This window comes from Orbicella franksi, chromosome 3 (assembly GCF_964199315.1).
Source record: "Orbicella franksi chromosome 3, jaOrbFran1.1, whole genome shotgun sequence".
Classification (NCBI taxonomy): domain Eukaryota; kingdom Metazoa; phylum Cnidaria; class Anthozoa; order Scleractinia; family Merulinidae; genus Orbicella; species Orbicella franksi.
Genome location: NC_138147.1, coordinates 6,650,782 through 6,670,169, shown reverse-complemented (window position 1 = coordinate 6,670,169; position 19,388 = coordinate 6,650,782). Strand labels below are relative to the sequence as shown.

The window sequence follows — 19,388 nt, the reverse complement described above, 5'->3', positions numbered from 1 at the left end:
AAGTTTCACTAAACGAGATACGTCCCTTACTGTATATGACTGAGAAAATGACTTCATTGTGACTGGCAGAGAGAAAGCCAATTTTTAATTTGCGTTGCAATACAAATTAATGCGCGCTTATAGTCTCATTGAATTAGCAAGCAATCAAGGATTTATTTGAGAATTCTTTCCACTTCCAGAAACCTTAAGGCTCGCGCAAGTTTAGGGGAATTTTCACTGAAATATCACTTGTGGTATAAATCATTGATAATAATTATTGCACTCGGATTCATAGGATTACCTATTCTTAACTTGTGATGAATCCAAAACAAAGCCGTGTGGTGAGAAATTTGTAATCAGTGATTACCAGGATTCCTAATCTCAGCGGTACGAAAAATTAGCGCCTGGGAAGGATTTACCCACTCGTCCATACCTCCAATCTCAGATCCAGCATATTTTCATTTGATGCGCTATTTATTTTTTTAGCCCATCGATAACTACATAACAACAACTTTGACCTTAATTCAGTGCAAGTTTTCGAAAAATTACGAGTAGTTTGTTGACCCTTGATAGTACACTGACGCGTCGGCAAGATATGGGCTGACATCAACTTGAAACCGAACTCTTGTACATATTTCATATTTCGAGGCTTGCTTGCATAGATATCGTGAGAGCAACAGCGCCTGAGCTCTAGAGTTACTGAAGTCTGAAGCACATATTCCGCCCGCCTCGAGGATGAAAACGCTCAAACACGAAATCTTGAAGGGCACGTTTTTGAGCTTTCTGTATTTGACAACCGTGACATCTTCTAATACAGGTAAGAGAGGTTCACTGTCATCCAGGAGTCGGTTAACGTCAGCTTGCATGCACGTTGTATTGTACATGTACACAGTGTAAAATCTCAGTGATTACGCACTAGCATTTTCAACACATCACGAAAAAGCGCCGTTGCAAGGTTTCTTGATTGTGATCGATTTAATCGTCGATCAGTGAAGTGTTGTCGTTGCTCTTATACAAATGATGCAAACTTCCGGGGGAACCTGACTTATTCTTGGCAATCTTCATAGCCGTTCCCATTTTCTAAACGTGAAGGAACGTTGTTTCTTGGCAAAGGAAAGGTCACCTCACAGACAGAAACTGTTTTATTTCACTGAGTGGTTTCTCAACATTGAATCATTGCCAAACCAATTCTTAACTTTTCCGACCTTAAGTATCAAAATACAAGTTATAACTGTGCTATAAATATTCCTCGTATGAAGTCTGGTTTGCCGATAATACTGTGATAACCTTGGTCGGCTTTTCAGACTGGTTTGTCCAAACAGATAAACTTGATAGATCAAATTCCTTTGCTTTGTCTTTGTCTTGACTCTTGTAATGCATGACAATGCGGCAATGTTCAAAAAAGGAAATTAAATTTAGATGCTAACTTGCGGTCAGTTATATATATATATTTATCCAATGCAGGTAAGTTAGTAACATTTTGAGTAGAAAAGGTTTTAAACATGCATCATATCATACTATTGCAAAGTGCTAATTAATCGCTTTTTCAGTTAATTGCTTCTCTAGTAATTTGTAGTCACTTTCATTTATCCGTTTGGCCTAATAAGGCACCAAGGGCAACGGAATACCGCATTTTAATCAAAACTTTCCAGAGTCAGAACTTTCTTAGACGCCAGAGGGCCTTGACAGGCGAGAAAAGTCGGCGACATGTACAGTAGCTCTTTGGCTGCGATTGAAAGTTGAATTGACTGTGACTGAGTCAGTTCTGCTAGAAATTATTCTGACAAACACTGATTTATTTATAAAAAGTAAAGTGTATACTTGTAATGTAAGCCAGGCTCGTTTAGGGGCTGGTTTGGTTCAAGGGTAAGTAAGAAAATGGCGAGCTTCCCAATTTTAGATCAGTTAACAAGTCGTTCATATACTTCTAGTCGAGTGAAACGAGAGTGGGAGAGAGTGACTACTTCATGGATTTAAAATATCTTCTGTTGCGTTTCTCTGTCAATCACTACCCTAATCAGGTTCAATCTTTGAAAAACGATACAACTTTTAGAACAACCAAACCTCCAAAACGCGAAGTTGGTTTGCACGTAACGTCCAACCGAGTTGTAAGGACTGGCGATCTGAGAACAACATGGTCGCGTTTGTATTGAAAAGAGCCGATGAACCGTACTATTTATTCTCCTTTTAATCTGAAGTTCATTTAGAGAGCAAAACCTGATAAAGCGTGAGAGAAAGTTTATTTTACGGAAAAAAAGTTTATTTATTATTTCCTCTTTTTGCTTTTCCTCAAAGGTCTGATAAGCCAAATAAATATTATTTTAGTATTTGCCAAGAGGAATCCCTAGATAAACTGTTGCAATCTTAGAATTGAATATGAAATGTGTTATGTTTAATCTTTCACTAAAGTGCAGCGTATTTATCCGTAAAATATATACCAAAAGTTATTTTACTGTGAAAAGTGAGTAAATAATGAATGGTAAAGTTCTGTTATGATTCTTTTAGTATTGCTTAAATCCGTTAACTTGCCCTTGGTAGTCGTGCGAATTGCGCGCGAAATGCGCGCGAAATACGCGAGACCTGAGAGAAACTAACCGCGCAAAATACTTCTTGCGTTACGTTTTCGCTTCTCGTAGGGACAATCAAGGAAAAGAATACATTTACTGATTTACGGCGTGGCTAAGAGTTCAGTCAGCCCGCTAAACGTAAACATTGGTCAGTATTTCTATTTTAAAACAAGTCGTCAACGCAGCAATTGAGTTGAACTCAGTTTTTCGGTCTCATTTGGTACAGCAATTTATACTTGATACATCTTCATATCAGTACAGTGTGAGGCCTAGTTCTCGGCCGGGCCCAGTTCTCGGCCACTTTTTGTTCAGCGCTTACTTTTCGCGCCACAAATGAATCTGAATAAAAAGCAATTGTTTCCAAAGGTAGCTTGATTCCTTGTCTTCCGTTCTGCCGAGTTTTGTTTCGTCCTGCCGAGTTTTCCTGTGAGCACGTCGAGGTGACGCGAAGGTAGGTGAAATTGGTTTCCCCGAAAACGTGTTTGTTTACGGCTACTCGAATTACATGGTTTAATTCAAGTTTATATTTCGTCCGTCTAGAAAGCCCAAATGAGCCAATTCGTGGCATAAAGGACGTAAAGTGATAAAGCTATCTGTTAAATATAAACTTTTCCTGGCCTGTTTAATTCTTTGACCTGAATTCACTCCTCAATATTTCCTTAGTACTTTTGCGTATTTGCCTATTCTCGGCCACCTTGCTCGCCTTCAACACTAAAAGCGCTCATAGTTTTGTGTGGAGTATTCGTGTCAAGTCAGTTGTAAAAATAAAGCTATAATGGGGTGGCATGCTGAAAACTATGAGCTGTGCCCCGTTTTAAATACCCGACTCTTTTTTAGCCTCGCTTGACTGCACTTAAGAGAAAAACTAGGTGTGCAATAAACTTCCTTTTCTAACATGAAACAAAGCTCTTTAAGGATAATTTGTGATCGAAATATCAAAACATAAGCCTTATAGGTGATTTAACAGCAAAAAATGGTAATAAAGCGATGTTTATTTTGAGGAATCGCGCGCACTCTTTTGTGGCCGAGAACTGGGCTCGCTGGCCGATAACTGGGCCCACGAACGAAGCCTCCATTTTCGTTATTACTCGGGAGAAAACAGCGTTGAGCAGTCGATAGCTGAACATATGTAAACTGAATGCTGAAGCTAATTGTGCGTGAAATTTTAAGTCCTTAAGGCTATTTCAAGGTAAGAAGTTTGCGTTTTATAAGTTTACGTTTTCTGTGGCCGAGAACTGGGCCCCATACTGTACACTTCCGAGAAATTATCCCACAGATTTTCCTGTCTAAACTTCTCAGTTCAATTACGTGTTGCAGAAATCGATGGCAAGAGGAATCAGTCGCAAAGCCAGGCCGCTAGGTTGAGACGTGACCTATTCCGCACTGACTACGATCCTGAGCTGAGGCCTGTTGTGAACATGAGCGATAAAGTTACTGTAAAGCTTGGAATCTCTTTACATCAACTTATCAATGTGGTGAGAATCACATTACTGTCATTAAATCGTCATTAAATTGTCTAACGCTCGACAACGTCATCAGACTTAGGCTCACTGACCTCGAGTCAACGAACTATTTAACGCCTTGTTACATGCTGGGATGAATTAATGCCACGAATCTCATAGTCACAGTGTCTCTCACTAGCCAAAGCATTAAGGAAACGGATAAACTGTTAGGCAAAACTGAGATAATATTGAAGAGATCGAGGGAGGGGGCGGGGCGGCGGTTGAGATTAAAGTTTAAATCACGCGGGATAATCCTGCGTCAATAGAAACCTCGCATAAGTACCAACACTCCTCCACACGATCTCAAGGACTGGGACGGATATCGACTTTAATACAATTTTATGACCATATTATTTCATTGTTGATTATAGTAAAATTATAATCGTAGTATTGCGCCCTCTGATTAAGATTTATTCTCGTGTTTTACAGGACGAAAAAAATCAGTTGATGCAAGTCAGTCTTTGGATTCGTCAGGTAATATCTTTCCGTGACCTGTTTCAACAAGATTGTTACACTGCGTGAAGCCTACCTTGCAATACAACTAGTCCAGCGCTACGGCCTTTAGGATCCTAGCTGTTTCTCGGACATTATCAATTACACAGACTACACATGTGTGATTATCATGTACAACTGTGTTTGACTTGCAGACCTGGTTCAATCCATTCTTGACTTGGAACCAATCGGAATATGGAGGAATTAGTCAAATAAATATCAGACCAAGTAAAGTGTGGATACCAGATATCTTTCTATATAACAAGTAAGTTCACCATCGGACGGCCTGTTATTCCCTGGCAGCAGGTATTTAATTAAGCAATGGGGTATTTTTGCATGTTTATACATAGCCTCATCTAAACACGAGGGAGGTTGGGAGAATCCTCGAAAGTTAAGCAAACCCTCGACTGCGTCTCGTGTGTGCTTAACTTTCGAGAATTCTCGCAGCCTCCCTAGTAGATATGCATGTACATTCTGTAAATTTACGGGTTTTCTCTAGAACTGAGGTTTTTATTAGCTGGGTTGCCGCGAGTTTTCTTTTCACAGTTAATCAAAACGGAGTGTTTGTTGTTGTTGTACTGTCATCAGCGTGAGGAAATCGATTTCCTGGTTCAGTTAGTTACAGTTTTCATTGGATTTTGAGAATTCTCACAGCCTCCCCAGTAGATATACATTCAATAAATGTACGGTTTTTCTCTACATGAACGGAGGTATTTATTAGCTGGTTTGCCGCGAGTTTTCTTTTGACAGTTAATCAAAAAGTCGTGTTTGTTGTTGTTGTACTGTTATCAGTGTGAGAAAATCGATTTCCTGGTTCAGTAAGTTACAGTTTTCATTGGCTGTAGGTCGTATATACAATGAATCACTAACTCTCAAGATCTTTAATAGTTTCTTCATACCTTTCTTTTCTTTTCTCCTGATTCAAGTGCTGACGCGACCCAGGATGGCGCACTGGATCGATTCAAAACCAAAATAGTACTCAGTTCCAACGGACGGAACATGTGGCTCGGCCCAGTTCTCTACACTTTCTCTTGCAAGATAAATGTTGACTTTTTCCCTTTTGATGAACAGGTGAGCGCTTTAATAACAAACTTTCTCTGGGTAAGTAAGCTTGCATTTTAAACAAGGTTGCAACTAGCAGTTGCGTCAGTCAGCGCCAGCAATCAAGGAGAATCAGTTGTGAAAATTTGGTATTGAAAACGGTCACCATATTTCGTCAACCACATAACTTGAGCATACTTTTCAAAATGCTCAGTTATGGAATGTTATTAATAATGTCCCCATTGACCTTTCACACATGCAAGTCACATGTGCAATATCCAAGTTATCAGTTACAGTCAGGCAAAAACGATCAACGTGTCGATTACATTTGCAATAATTTCAGCAACCGCTAGGGGTGGCCGCAATCTGATAGGCTTTAAATAACTGATTTCGATAATAGTGTGTTTTTATTCGTAATATGATGTCGAATATAATCGGAATGGCTTAGGATTGAACAATAATAGAGATATTCAGCATGATCTCGATTCCGATGAAGGCAGGAAGTAGGGAGGATTCTGGGAACGAGACTGATATGAGCTTAAATTACCTACTCTTCAATCTGAAGTTCCTTTTAAAGGAGCTCTGTCACAGTATTTTGAGTTATTTCGACCACGCATAAAATTGCCTTAAATTGAATGAAACCTGGAAATAGTGGTCTAGTAGGTCAGAAAAACACCAAAGAGATCATGATAAACCGTAGAGGAACAAAGATGGAGAAGATTAACACGGATTATAATTAAAGGGCAAACTTGAAAATTTTAGGCTAAACTTTTCAAGATGAACAAACCGTGACGTAGACCCTTTAAGCTGTGTGTAGGACTGCTCCCTTTCTATTTTTTCTGTTTTTTAATTCTTACCTTCTCATTTAGTTCTGTTCGATGAAGTTCGGTTCGTGGACATATGATGGTTACCGATTGGACGTTGTATTGGAAGCACAGGAAGGTGACACTAAGAAGTACGTCACCAATGGAGAGTGGGATTTGATTGGTATCCCTGCGCAAAGAAATGAGATCATTTACGTATGCTGTCCCGAGCCTTACCCGGATGTGACGTACACAGTCCATATAAGGAGGCGTACCAAGTATTATTACGTCAACCTTATAATTCCATGCGTGCTGATAACATGTAAGTAACTTATAACGCTTTGTTTTTGAAGCATGGCCACTCTTTTTAAAGACAAGCAATAGACTGCAAGGCTGGCACTACGTGAAAAACGTTTCGAGACACCAACAGGACAAGAACCGATAAAGTAGGATCGCAACAGTGGACAGCTGTTTCGCCCTTCTTGGGGCTCGTCAGCACTGTATAGCGAAGATATGTAACGCCAGCCCAACAGCCAACGCACATAAATTGCAAAATGACCCGTGCACTATATCAAGTTCCGTACTTTGAACTCACTTGCGCCCCGAAACACGCGTTGCCACATCACATGTTTCGGGGCGCAAGGAGACAAAGTGTCAAGATTGGTGTCTCGGAAAGCAAAAGAATAAATGTGGCTGGACAAGGCCAGCCTAAACACTTAAACATTCAACTGCATGGCCAGTACCACGCTTAGAAAACGCAGCGTATCGGATCTAAAAAGACCTACGGCCCGAAAATACATAAATGAGAAACCATAAACTGCAAGGGACCGCATACGATAAACGCTGCCAACGTAGGATCTACAAGAGATCTGATCAGCCAAAAAAAATGTATGAAGACAAGCAATAGACTGCAAGGCTGGTACTACGTGAAAAACGTAGTACCAGCCTTGCAGTCTATTGCTTGTCTTCATACATTTTTTTTGGCTGATCAGATCTCTTGTAGATCCTACGTTGGCAGCGTTTATCGTATGCGGTCCCTTGCAGTTTATGGTTACTCTTTTTAAAACCCGATTTAAACATACGAGGTCACTGTCTATTTGGTAAGGAACCAAAAGGAGTAGTTCCATACCAAAAGGAACATTTGGTAGAGAGATTGATCACATACACTGTATCAGGCAATTTCGAGTTGTGGGATAATCCGTCGTAATGAAACCCATTGCCTGGGTGTTTGATATAATTTATGACAAAGAATACATCGCTAAAATTGTAGGTAACGATTTCGTGAATCTAAGTAAAGCAGTCGGATAAGATGATTTTGTCTAAAAGATCCATGAACCAGATCTCGCCGCTAAAATGCTGTAACATGCTCAAATCCAAATATATGAGTGATTGAACTGTTTTCCTTCCCTGTGTTTAGCTCTGACGCTGCTGTCGTTCTTCCTCCCCCCTGACTCGGGTGAACGCATCACACTGGTGATCACCAGCCTCCTGGCCATGACTGTGTTTATGTTGATCGTGGCGGAGATCATGCCTGCCACTTCTGAAGTTGTTCCGCTTATAAGCATTTACTACACAGGTATCATGTTTGAGGTGAGGGAACGAGACTTCACATCTGTGCATGTACATGCAGTACATCTTGTTCAATAAACCATATCCGTATTCTCGGTATTGGATTGGAACTAGCTGCAAGTAGCTGGGACTAACTGCGGGGAGTCTTTTCAAATGCAAACTACATTTTGATCTCTTTAATGACATTTCCCCGCATGAACCTCCATTGCAAGCAGTGCCGAGAATACGAATATGGCCTATTGAATTCCCGTGATTATGATTTGTGAAAACAACTTACTTTAGCAAACGACAATCTTTGCCACAATATAGCCTTCAGAAAGTCTTGTTTGTAGCTACACATGGTAAACTTTGTCTGCACGAGCCGGGACGTTTAGGTCACGAACCAACCACAGGCGCAGAACGAATTTGCAATCAACTTCAAGTAGGGTTCAACGCAAAATAGTCTCTTTTAAAAAAGTCAAATAAATTGGAAAACTCTGAGCCAATTTAAATATTTGTCTTCTCGTAAAGAAGTTAATCGTTACTTATATTATGTTTAGGTGGGACTTGCTTTGGTTGCAACGTGCCTGGTCCTTAAATGCTATTACAACAATCCTTCAGTGTCGGAGATACCTGTGTGGGTGAGAACCATTGTCTTGAACTGGCTGGCAAAACTTGTGCGTGTCAAAGTTCCGCCAGGTCTTGTCAAAGTCATTAACAAACACTTCAAGGAGAAAGCTGAAGCCCGGGAGGAGATTGAGCACGAGCGGCGTAATTCTATCCTCCCACAATCAATCTTGAACGTTAACCAGGATAGATGTAAAAAAAGTAGCGTTATTTCCATGGGACGAAACCGTGCTATGAACAGTATATCTGAGAGACGCTTCAGTTGTGGATCAGAAGATATGTCAACTCTTGGTCTTCCGCAGTTATTTAACACACGCGCAAACAGTCAGAATTCCATTAACGAAGAACAGCCTATCAGAGAAGCTCCTCCGCCTAATGTCCCACTGTCCTTTGAGGCATCCATGAAGGAAATGCTTTTAAAGCAAGACAATTTGTTGAGGAACGTGCGAAGGCTGGTGCATGTCGCGAGAGAAAATGAAGAAAATGAGATTAAGAGGGAGGAGTGGAAAATGGTCGCCTCTGTCATCGATGCTTGCTTCTTTTGGTTGTTTATGGTAACTCTAATTGTATCCTCCCTAGTCATTTTTCTACAAGCTCCAAATTATAACGATAAAGATGTGTGACTTAGATTGATAGCAATAGTTAATAGCACCATGCTTAGTGGCCAGGAAAGTAGTTTGTATTTCGTGTAACACTAGTAGAGGTAGAGCCAACTTTTCATTGGAAACATTTGACGGTTTTTGAGAAAGGATGTTTAGGTTCATAACTAATTTTGACTTAATTGACTCAAAGTATCTACAGGCAGTCGCCACTTGTCACCTATTCAAATCCATCAGTGCTTACCGTATAAAGACATGTTTGTCGCTAGAGGAAGTATTCGTTGTATAGGACTTTGGTCGGTGCAAATAGTTTGTACTTCATGAGTCACAGAAATTGGACTACCTTTCACCTTAAAATGTTTTACAGATGCAACGAATAGTTTTAGCCGCTAGCAGGACATAACGTCTTTAATAAATTTATTCACTGACAAAACATAATTTCTGAATATAATTTGACAATTCCAATATACATGAAATATTGCAATGCCTCCATTGCAATATTTTAAAAAAAACGTTTATGAATAGTCTTCGAGTTGAATTGTTTTATTATTTTAAGTACCGTAGTATTAATCGTATGGCAAGGTAAAAGGTAAAGTCTGCATACGAGGCAAGTGGCCCGTCAGGTTTGGAGTTTATCCCGGTTTTTGTAGCATGAAGCGACTAGGAATATTGCTACTCCATCCTGGATGGCATGCTAGTCCATCGCAGGGTTACCCCCAGCATTAAATTCGCCGGTACTTATTTATACACCTGGGTGGAGAGAGGCACTGTGAGAGAAAAGTGTCTTGCCCAAGAACACAACACAATGTCCCTGGCCAGGGCTCGAACCGGAGTCAAACGCACTAATCATGAGGCCACCGTGCCTCCACATTTAATCGTATGGAGAGTAACAAAATTTGTTGTATGACTGATAAAAAAAAAAAAAAACGTCGTTATATTTCGATTGGCTGAGAGGGGGATGGGGGGTGGGGGGGGTGGGTGAGTGGGTTTGCTGAGGGCAGGCAGGCATATGTACTACAGATCAAAGTTGAATGAAATCTCAAGCAATTAAAGATTGACTCTACTTGTACTAGTTGAAACACTCGGCTTAAGACTTGTCCAGTTTTCAGGTAACATGCATACAATATCAACCACGAAACACCGAGAAGACGCGATAGCTAAGTATTTTGACGAACTTCAAAGTGTGTGGAAATGTGGTCAAACACTGTCTCGAGTGTTTGATATATCTTCCCAATCGAAATTAACACTGAGGAGAAAACGGAGCAATAAAATCGTAAATATATATGGTGATTAAGATCAGTTATTCAAACACCGTTACGGTCAGGATTTCCTTCCTTTAAACTTGATGAATTATTAATGAGTTTGAGGAAGAATTGTCAATTGTTTCTCCTAGTGTGGATTTTTAATTTAACTGGCTCGTATTCATATGGTTATCAATGTTCACACGTCTTTATCTTCTCTTGATCACTCGCTTTAAAAACGTCGATCGACGGATGCTAAAGTCACCTATTCATCTCACATACTCCGAACTTGTTATGTCCAAAAACCACAAACCGACAAGTATTTCACTCGAAACTAACTGGTACAAAAGCGAAAAAAGAGAAGCGAAAAAGAGAAACACTTGCATGAAAAACGCAAGCCTGAATACCCCATTCCCTTTATGAGACAAGCGCTTAGGGAATCGTGGTAGTTGTATGCTATGTCGCGTGCCAAGTCCCGAAGATGTCGTGGGCATGATGCATACACTGAACTACCATGATTCCCTGCGCGTACGTCTCATGGGAGGAATGGCCCATTCCAATCAAGACAGCTGTGAACGTCTCAAAGTTTCGAAAGCCTCCACTTTCAACCCAGACGTTAAGACGGAGGCATCCAATTAAGCGTTTTACAACGAATATGTATTAGAGAATTCAATAACTGTCATCTCCCTTGTAGTCTTGCGCGTGTCGTCGTTATGGCTGGGAGTCTTAATTTGCGATACTGAACCGTCTCTCCTCTGAGTCTCGTCATAGTCCATCGTTTGTTATGTTTACCATGATGTTCCAGCGCTAAATATCATAACTGTGGAACCAATCATCACAATCACGAATAAATACAGGAAGAAATTGTCCAGAATCTCCGCAACTAGCACCCACTCCTCCCTTTTAGCGTCATGCTCGTCCTGTTCTTCCACAGCTCTCACCAGTTTCCTCACATAGCTCACTAAATGCTCCTGTTGGTGTAGCAGTGCACTGATGAGCGAGTTCTGAGACTGCGCGTTGACGTTTAGGTCTTTTTCGTAAATGGGATTCTCGCACCAGGACTCTCTCCTCAGCGACGTCCGGGAAGGAACTCTACTGAGATTCCTGGAGTTGAGTCCATGCCCTAAGTGAAGCATATCCACGGTCAGGTCATGACAAGCACCGCATTTTGGTATATTACTACTTTCAGCTAAATTAATGTTTGCTTCTGTGTTTCTCCGGCTTGAGAAGTTTTCATGATAAAAGTTGAATTTTGGGTCCAGTGAATCCGTCATGGAACGAGGACGAGCTTTTTTCTTCTGTTCATCTGCTGAATTTTCTTTTTTCCGAGTTTGGTGCCGTTTTCTTTTCACCTCAATCTTCAACAGCTTGCCTAATCCTTGAATAACCACGCAACGGATCCAGAAAGGAACTTCTGAGAAAGCCGGGTTAGTGAAGTAGCACTTTAAGACTACAACAGTGGCAATTAATGACAAGCCGACCTGTGGAAAAAATAAGAGTAGTTAATTCAGAGTTTTGGAAGATGGTAGCAAAGTTCCTGGCAATCGGTACGGACACTAGTATTAATGAATCACTCAGATCATTAGGAAAAATAGTCAATCCGTGCAACTTATTTAGCATTGCTATCACAAGTATTCACTTTAACTCAAGATTGACCCTAATCATATCTGGCCAATACCTAGTACCTAGTACTGCCAAAGTTTACAGAAACTTCCGTGGGGATTTCCACGATAATTTTTTGAAAGGTCAACTGACATGAGACTGATGAATCTACAGCCATCCTTTCCGTCGATCGGAAGTTAAATCCATCATTCGTGACACGAACAGCCTCCACACTTCAGCTACGAACCGACGAATTCCCTTGATAATCCCTCTGGTTACAAAAATCCTGTGAGCCCCTGTAGCAAATCAGTTGCATCACATTTTGTATCATTACTGTTAACCTATGAAGGCCCATCGTCGGGTTACTCCCAGCATAAAATTTACCGGTGCCCGCTTATAAACCAGGATGGAGACAGGTAATATGAGAGTAAAGTTTACTGCCTGAGAACACAACACAACGTTCCCGGTCATAGCTCGAACCCGGATAGCTTGATCCGGAGTTCAGCACGCTGCATGACCATTAGGCCACTGCTCTTCTACACCTATCACGAGTACTAACACGTAGTGTATCTGCTTACCTCTATCAAAATACTGGTAAAGTAAACACTAATCAGCGGTACTACTTCAGATGTTTGCGGCAAGATGTCTGCCACAATCAGCATGAACACTGTCAGGGCTAGCATATTAGTTATTACAAGAGTTATTCTCTCCCCAGCCTCTGACGGTAGGAAGAACGAGAGCAGGGACAAAACTGAAAAATAACGGAGCACATTAGATTTCAGGAATAAAACTTCACGGAATTAATGATGGTCACTCCATTATTGTAAAGAAAACTCGGCAAAATAGAGATACGGTGGTGTGGCATGCTAATTATCTTCAATTCAATTCAGTTCTCTTGATCAACTGGTCTGAAATGGCGATGAACAAGCAATATTTTTCAATTTTAGAAGGTTGGCACATGAAGGAGAGGTTTCTCAATTTTCACTTTCTCTAGCGTGAAAATTAAATCTCTATAATGCTAAGCAAAACTAACCAAGTACCTTCTCTTCACCATTTAAAATTACTTTTCCCATCCCGTTTTCAAACTTTTAGTAATTTGTCAGTGCACGTAGTGGTAAACATGATCTAACCTAGCCAGACCCTAGCATTCAAAATACCAACTCCTGGAGATATCTGTTCCCATGCCGATCCCTCACTAAATGTGTGGGTTGCACTTGCTGGGAGGTTGAATCTTGTTTAATTTTCTGAATTCCCTCACCTAAGTTGTAAATATGGCCCTGGAACCACACCCATCTGCTCAGGATCCCCCTCCCCAGCCCCTCGGAAGGTTTAGATAAAGTCCTGGGACTATTATGCCCAAGTGTTATTCTTTTAGTGTGTGTAAATTTGGAGGGAAGCAGCAGAAGTTCAGGCAATTCTACTGGGAAAAGGGAGCAGACCAAAAATGTGTCAGCAACAAGAAAAGCAATGCTTTCAAAATGTTCATTTGTTGGTTTCTTTAGGCTAATACTTTTATATCCTCCAAACAATTAGAAAAATGGTAGCTGTTCCAGATCAAAGTGTTTTTTTTTTTTCTGTAACTCTGTGTATAGCCTTTTATAACAGGCAATTGAAAGTACAGCCAATCAGAATACAGGAAAGCCGTTGTAAATATTCGTCGGTATTATATCTAACCTTCCCATCATGCGCCACGGGTATGTGGCATTGATTGCGTTGGTCACTGTATTTTCTATGTCATGGTATAAAATAGTTATACAACGCTCTTTCGTGCTATACCATGGAATAACTCACTTGTCACTTGTGTTTTCTAGGTATATATCGAGAAAATACAAGTGAGTCATGAGATATTCTATGGTCTACCACTTGAAAACGTTGCATAACTAGTACATATACGGTAGCGTTTCTACGAGTACGCCAACACCTTCGCTGAGATTGTTGACTGACTTACGTGTGATAAGAAAGCAAGGTACAATCAAATTGACAAAGAAGTACGTTGTCCTTCGTCGTATCTTTAATGTACACGTGACGTCGGAGTATGGCTCAGGACAACATTCATACTTGTCTACATTTCTTTTGCATGGGAAGGACAGTAGATCCCATTCGCCGTTCACTTGTGTCGTTTTGGTGTCTGCAGTTGGACTTTCAGCAACGATATCAACACGCCACGCGTCATACGTCCACGAACCAAACTTAAGGGAGCAAGCCTATTGAAACGAAATTTAAATGCTCTTTCAGGATGATTCGGCAAGACATAACTGTAAAACGTACGTTTAAATCGAATGATTGAGAGGACAGGTATCCTCAGGGTATTATTAGCTTACGGAGGTACATAGAGAGGGTAGAGAGAAAGAAAGTAATAATCGAGCTCCTTAAAGACCTCTACGGGGTAGTTATATAGACCTGAAGTCAGCTATCAGGTCATCCAAACTGAACAAAAATAAAGATCTGGAAGGGGTATTTTCAACGCAGTTTTTCATATTCAAACCTGTAAATCACCAGGATTCACTCATTTCCGCGGCTTGCACGTGTTGTAAAGCCGACCCGCCTCTCTCCTCGTGTTAGTGATCATGATGTGCAATCCATTTAAACCTACCTGCTCATCAAAGGGGAAGTACCGCACGTTAATCTTACAGGAGCTCTGAAGTATTGTTGGTGCCAACCACGTGTTAGTCCCATTGTGATTCACTTTGATCTTGGTTTTCATTCTGTCCTGGGCGCCATCTTTGTCTTCATCGGCGCTTATAACAATAAACAAGAAAAAGAAACATACTTTATTTTGTGTCAACATGAAGGATTCAGAAGAAGTCCATAATCATAAGTATTCACCCTAGACTCCGCCAGTTTGGTACAATATCGCTACGTATGCCATATCATTAACATGATTTTATCGCCAGACGTCAGGCAAATAATTAGGCAAGTAACAGAGAGCATTGGTTGTGGAATATCTTACTTGTTGTATAGGTATATATCAGGTTTCCATAACTTGTCTGCATCGATGTTTATTTCTGTGATGCCACCATAATCACTCACGTTCCAGCGTAGTAATGGATTCACCCAAACCTGGATAAATAATGTTGAGTCAGCTTCTCATCAGGAAATGAATACAACCTTGAAATATCCATCAACTGGAAAACAAATTTATAACATGACATAGTTTACGAATTCTTCCGTTTTAAAACACCTCAGCTCAATACGCTCATGGTGAGTATTAGAATCTCTTTTTTAGGAGAATATCGAAGCTGAAATTAGCAAGGCTAAGGTGGCTGGCAACAGTATCCAGCACTCTTCCTAAAGCTATACAACCGCGGTTAGGTTACCAGAGCAACAGTACAACCGGTTAGGAACACTCTTAATTTTAGCTTTAGGTACTTATGATGAGTTAAGAACTCACCTGTCTGATGAAAAGACTTAATTTTAGAATTTGGTTTCTCTCAACCTGTAGAGAAAAACACTTGTATAAGAAAATCAGAGTACTTTTTGTAACTCAGCATTAATTCTGTGGTAGAATTAGCAGCTCTGATGGTCAGTACAATTTCCCAGTGATGATGACGTCGAACCTGAGACTTGTTATTACAATGACATAAAAACCCGGATAAACAATGAAAGATGGTAAATTTGCAGCTCAGTGAACGAATGATAAAGGTGAAATGTTGCCACAAGCTTGGGACAAATTAAGGAAAAGTCTGAGTCCCCGACAGGATTCGAACCCATGACCTCCCAGATACCCGGCTGGGCGCTCTAACCACGGAGCTACATAGAGTCCTTGGTGAGCGAGGTCGTTTTACTAGGTTCAAGTGTGATACTTTCATTTAATTACATTTCATTTTTGAGGAGTTTTGCTGTAAATTGCCAACCTCGTTCCCGCCTTTTCCCTTGCTTGGGAAAAGACCCTGGGAACGAGGTTGATAAACTGCTAAAAGAATATGAAGTCGCCGTTGCTAAAAGTCTTCCTCAGGTTCTTAACATTTTCCTCCTGCAGGAGTAGTATGACTATCATGGAATAAACTCGCAAGGGAAACTTAAGCTGTAAAAGAAACATTTCTCGCCCGGACAAATGAGGAAACTTGCTTCTTAACCGGGAAGACAAGTTAATTGTCTTTGACCAGAAGGATCACCTTTGTAAACCGTTCAGTTCCGCTGCTGTGTCTGACAAATATCATGATGCCCTATTAAATCTGACATACCACATCTATGATCTGGTTCAACGTGACGCCAAACACTACAGTCACGTTGTCTTTAATAGAAAGGACTGGTCGGCGGGACTTGCTGTGCCTAAACAAGTGCTCGGTCAATTTCTCGTCGTAATCGCCATCTGCAGAATTAAAGGACATATTTGAGCAGATATTATATATCTATGGAATTTATTAGTAGTCCAAAATAAATATTTAAAGTGATGAACCCTGCGTTCCTGAATTCCTTTTGTTGTAGTTCTGGCAAGGTGGGGGGGAGGGGGTGGGATTTAAACGAAACTAGTGTTGTCAACCATATTGCTTCCATGGATAGACCGTCTCTCTTTGGGAACAAAATACGTGGATGTGGACATGCCATAGCCCCTATGCATAAATGGCTGCCAATTAAAAATTCTTTTGAAAGTATTAAAATTAGCCCAACTAATCTCGTTTTTGAGTTGATAATTTAAAAGAATTTTTCCTCTCAAACAAGATTAGCTGGACTAATGCATACAAATGAATTTTGAATTGGCAGCCATTTATGAGTAGGGTCTATAGATAGACTAAATGAAATAGAATCCAGTCGACTAGCACTCGGTCCCTTTATGCCACATAAAATCTCGACCTATACTGTAATAGATTTACTAGTTCCCTGAGAAATTGCCAAGGTAAGGAAGATATATTGCATGGGACATATATAGCCGGGATCAAACGCGAACCAAAGTCAATTGAACGAGTATCCATGTTACCTTGAATGGTACCATCGACGTGTGGCATCACCCAGCAACACACAACCAACACAAGACAGAAGGGTCGCATCTCAAACATCAGGCCAACCACGCAAACTCAGACCAGCGCTTCCCTACGAGTTCGGTCGATAATTCCACGATTTCTGGACAGAATTAGAAACCTAGAGAGAATTAGAACACATTTTACTTCTCAAGCGCTAAGTTCTCAGTTTTGGTACAGAGCCTCCAAGGGAATTGAACTTTTTTTTGGATAGGATATCTTTAACCTTCAGATTGAGCGCAACCAAAAACGTTCATCTAATCCTGAGTCGATTATGATGCAAGCAAGTCTCCCTTATTTTTCCGGCCACTCTGCAAAGAAATGATACCTTGCATAAAAAAAGCCTCCTTGTTTTCATAGGTTTCACAGGCTAGTTCGAATTTCTCTGGACCTTTCGATTTCCCCGCTGCGTTAACTATAAAAATCCGGGCTATAACAGAAGAAGGAAAATGTTATGTTATATTGCTCCACTATTATCGACTATTGCACCTCTGTTAAAATGCAGTTTCTAAGCCTGTAAAACTGTTTCTTAGGTCAGCTCTTCTGGATCCTTCAGGTTGCAAAGTTGTAGATGGAACCTTACTGTTCTGATACAGTGTTACGAGGACAAGCTAAGATATAGTACATGTATTTGGAGTCAAAACACTTGACGATCTGCCCAAGAACGTCACACATGCGCTGAGCAAGACGGAAAGGCGACAATACAGATCATATCTTTGGGAGGCCACATTCTCCATTAGAAAAATGACTACACTTCACTAGACTATATCAATGAAGCTTTTACAGAACAAGAAACCTTTTCTCGACCTGACTTTCTGACATCAGAGGAAATGCTGGGTTGGTTTCAACATGGGACATGGTTTTAAACACGGTACATGTTGCATGATTGTTACATTATGCTGTCGTTGTAACAGGGTGAAGCTGTTGCCGTGATAACTGCCTTAATTATCTAAAAATAAAAGTGTTGCTAATCCCGCCAGGAATGATAAGACAGTCTTAACCCAAGTAAGATCTGACCTCGCTGCTGTGTAATAACCGTAACACTGCAGTCATCTCTGCTACATTATACAGATGCTCTTGTCAGTCTTCAAGGAATAATTCTGTTAATAGGATTTCTCTACTGAGCTAGATTACTTTGATTAAACACTTTCTTATGACTGTATAAACAGAGTGATAACACAGGAAGTTCGTGATCGATACAAAGTTTGAATCCTAAATTCTCCAAATAACACGACTGATGCCACGAGTCTTTAAACTCCGATATACACCACCCATAAACCCACAAATTCCAATTCAATTTGGTCATAAGATAAATATACTTTTCTTTTATTTTCATGTCCAGCGAATAAAGAGTTTTGGCTTCACTGAAGCACAAGTCTGTTTAAGCTAGGCACAGAATGACACAATGATTCCTGCAGGAAGCAGAATTATAGAGTGGTTCGTTTCTTTCTCGGGTTGAACTACAACAAGAGGGAAAGGCCTACAACAAGAACCTCCGAGTATTCAGTACTCCAGAGAACATTAAACAAACTCGAGTATGAGGCCTTTTTGTATGTTTAACTCTTTAGTGTGTAATCGTGATGTTCTAGTGAAGTTGACCTCCTGTACAGTCCTGTCTATCTTTTATAGCGCATTTTTAAACCGAACCACGTAGCCTCTCCGATCCAGGCTTAAATTGATCATTAATGTGGATCATTCTAGGAAGGTTCTCTCCAAGCAGCCAAACAATTAGCCTTGAGATAAAGGTGAACAAACTTTATCTTTGTGCAATGGCGTAAGTTAATGCACCCTCATCAGTTGTTCAAGGCCAATTGAAGTTTTGACGTTTTCGAATGCTTCATGAATGGTAAGCCATAACTAAAATAGCTTCATTTTCAAAGAACGCGAAAAGCGAAAGGCACCTGAAAATTGTCTTTGCTAAAATGACTTGTACTATCAAACACGAAAACAGGTACATACCAGCTAGGTTTGCGGTCACCAATGTTTTTGTTGACTTCCAATTCGTGACACTGTACTTTAATCAATGTGAGCATCTATCATAGCCTGCACGGCTTTGAGGCTCGGCTAATCCCTTTTCTTAATTCCGTCAAGCGTTTTGTTTTAGCTTTCAATACTTCGTCCGCTTGAACTGAATGAAGTCCAGTACTTATCCGACACAACTTAACTTGGAGGTCCTCTGAGACGTTTGAGGTTAAAAGGTTGGTTACAGTTTAAATTCCAACTGTGAGGAAATTGATTTATAATTAACACCGGACATGATACGCCATTTTCGTGAAATTCATGTTCCTTCGGAGCCGTTGCATGGTTGTTTCGAGACTCATTAAAATAGACCAAGCATTATAAATCTTTCCTATGAATTGAAAAATGTGTCTCTGTTTTCGTAAAACCCGCGTTTTTACTTTCTTTTCAAGAACAGAGAAGAACCATGA

At 40.4% G+C, this 19,388-nt stretch overlaps 2 protein-coding genes across 3 annotated transcripts; one reads left to right on the top strand and one right to left on the bottom strand.

Annotated features, from left to right (window-relative positions):
• The first annotated feature begins 47 nt into the window (after positions 1-47).
• LOC145480939 (neuronal acetylcholine receptor subunit alpha-7-like) lies at positions 48-10,108 on the top strand. Its single transcript, XM_081459282.1, has 8 exons — positions 48-796; positions 3,864-4,021; positions 4,478-4,522; positions 4,696-4,805; positions 5,467-5,611; positions 6,451-6,706; positions 7,802-7,974; positions 8,493-10,108. Exons 1-8 carry the CDS (start codon positions 715-717, stop codon positions 9,180-9,182), a joined length of 1,659 nt encoding a protein of 552 aa, XP_081315408.1. The 5' UTR covers positions 48-714; the 3' UTR covers positions 9,183-10,108.
• A 38-nt stretch (positions 10,109-10,146) lies between these two features.
• Positions 10,147-19,096, bottom strand: LOC145480952 (neuronal acetylcholine receptor subunit alpha-3-like). Of its 2 annotated transcripts, XM_081459302.1 has the most exons (9): positions 18,919-19,096; positions 16,920-17,080; positions 16,186-16,313; positions 15,393-15,437; positions 14,952-15,061; positions 14,595-14,739; positions 13,950-14,205; positions 12,580-12,752; positions 10,147-11,880 (listed from the first exon to the last, which is right to left on the bottom strand). In XM_081459302.1, the coding sequence occupies exons 2-9, from the start codon at positions 16,996-16,998 to the stop codon at positions 11,188-11,190; spliced, it is 1,629 nt and encodes a 542-aa protein (XP_081315428.1). In that variant the 5' UTR covers positions 16,999-17,080; positions 18,919-19,096; the 3' UTR covers positions 10,147-11,187. The 2 variants fall into 2 exon arrangements, with proteins under 2 accessions (XP_081315428.1, XP_081315427.1); XM_081459301.1 differs by having other exon boundaries at positions 16,920-19,096.
• Between the last annotated feature and the right edge of the window lie 292 nt (positions 19,097-19,388).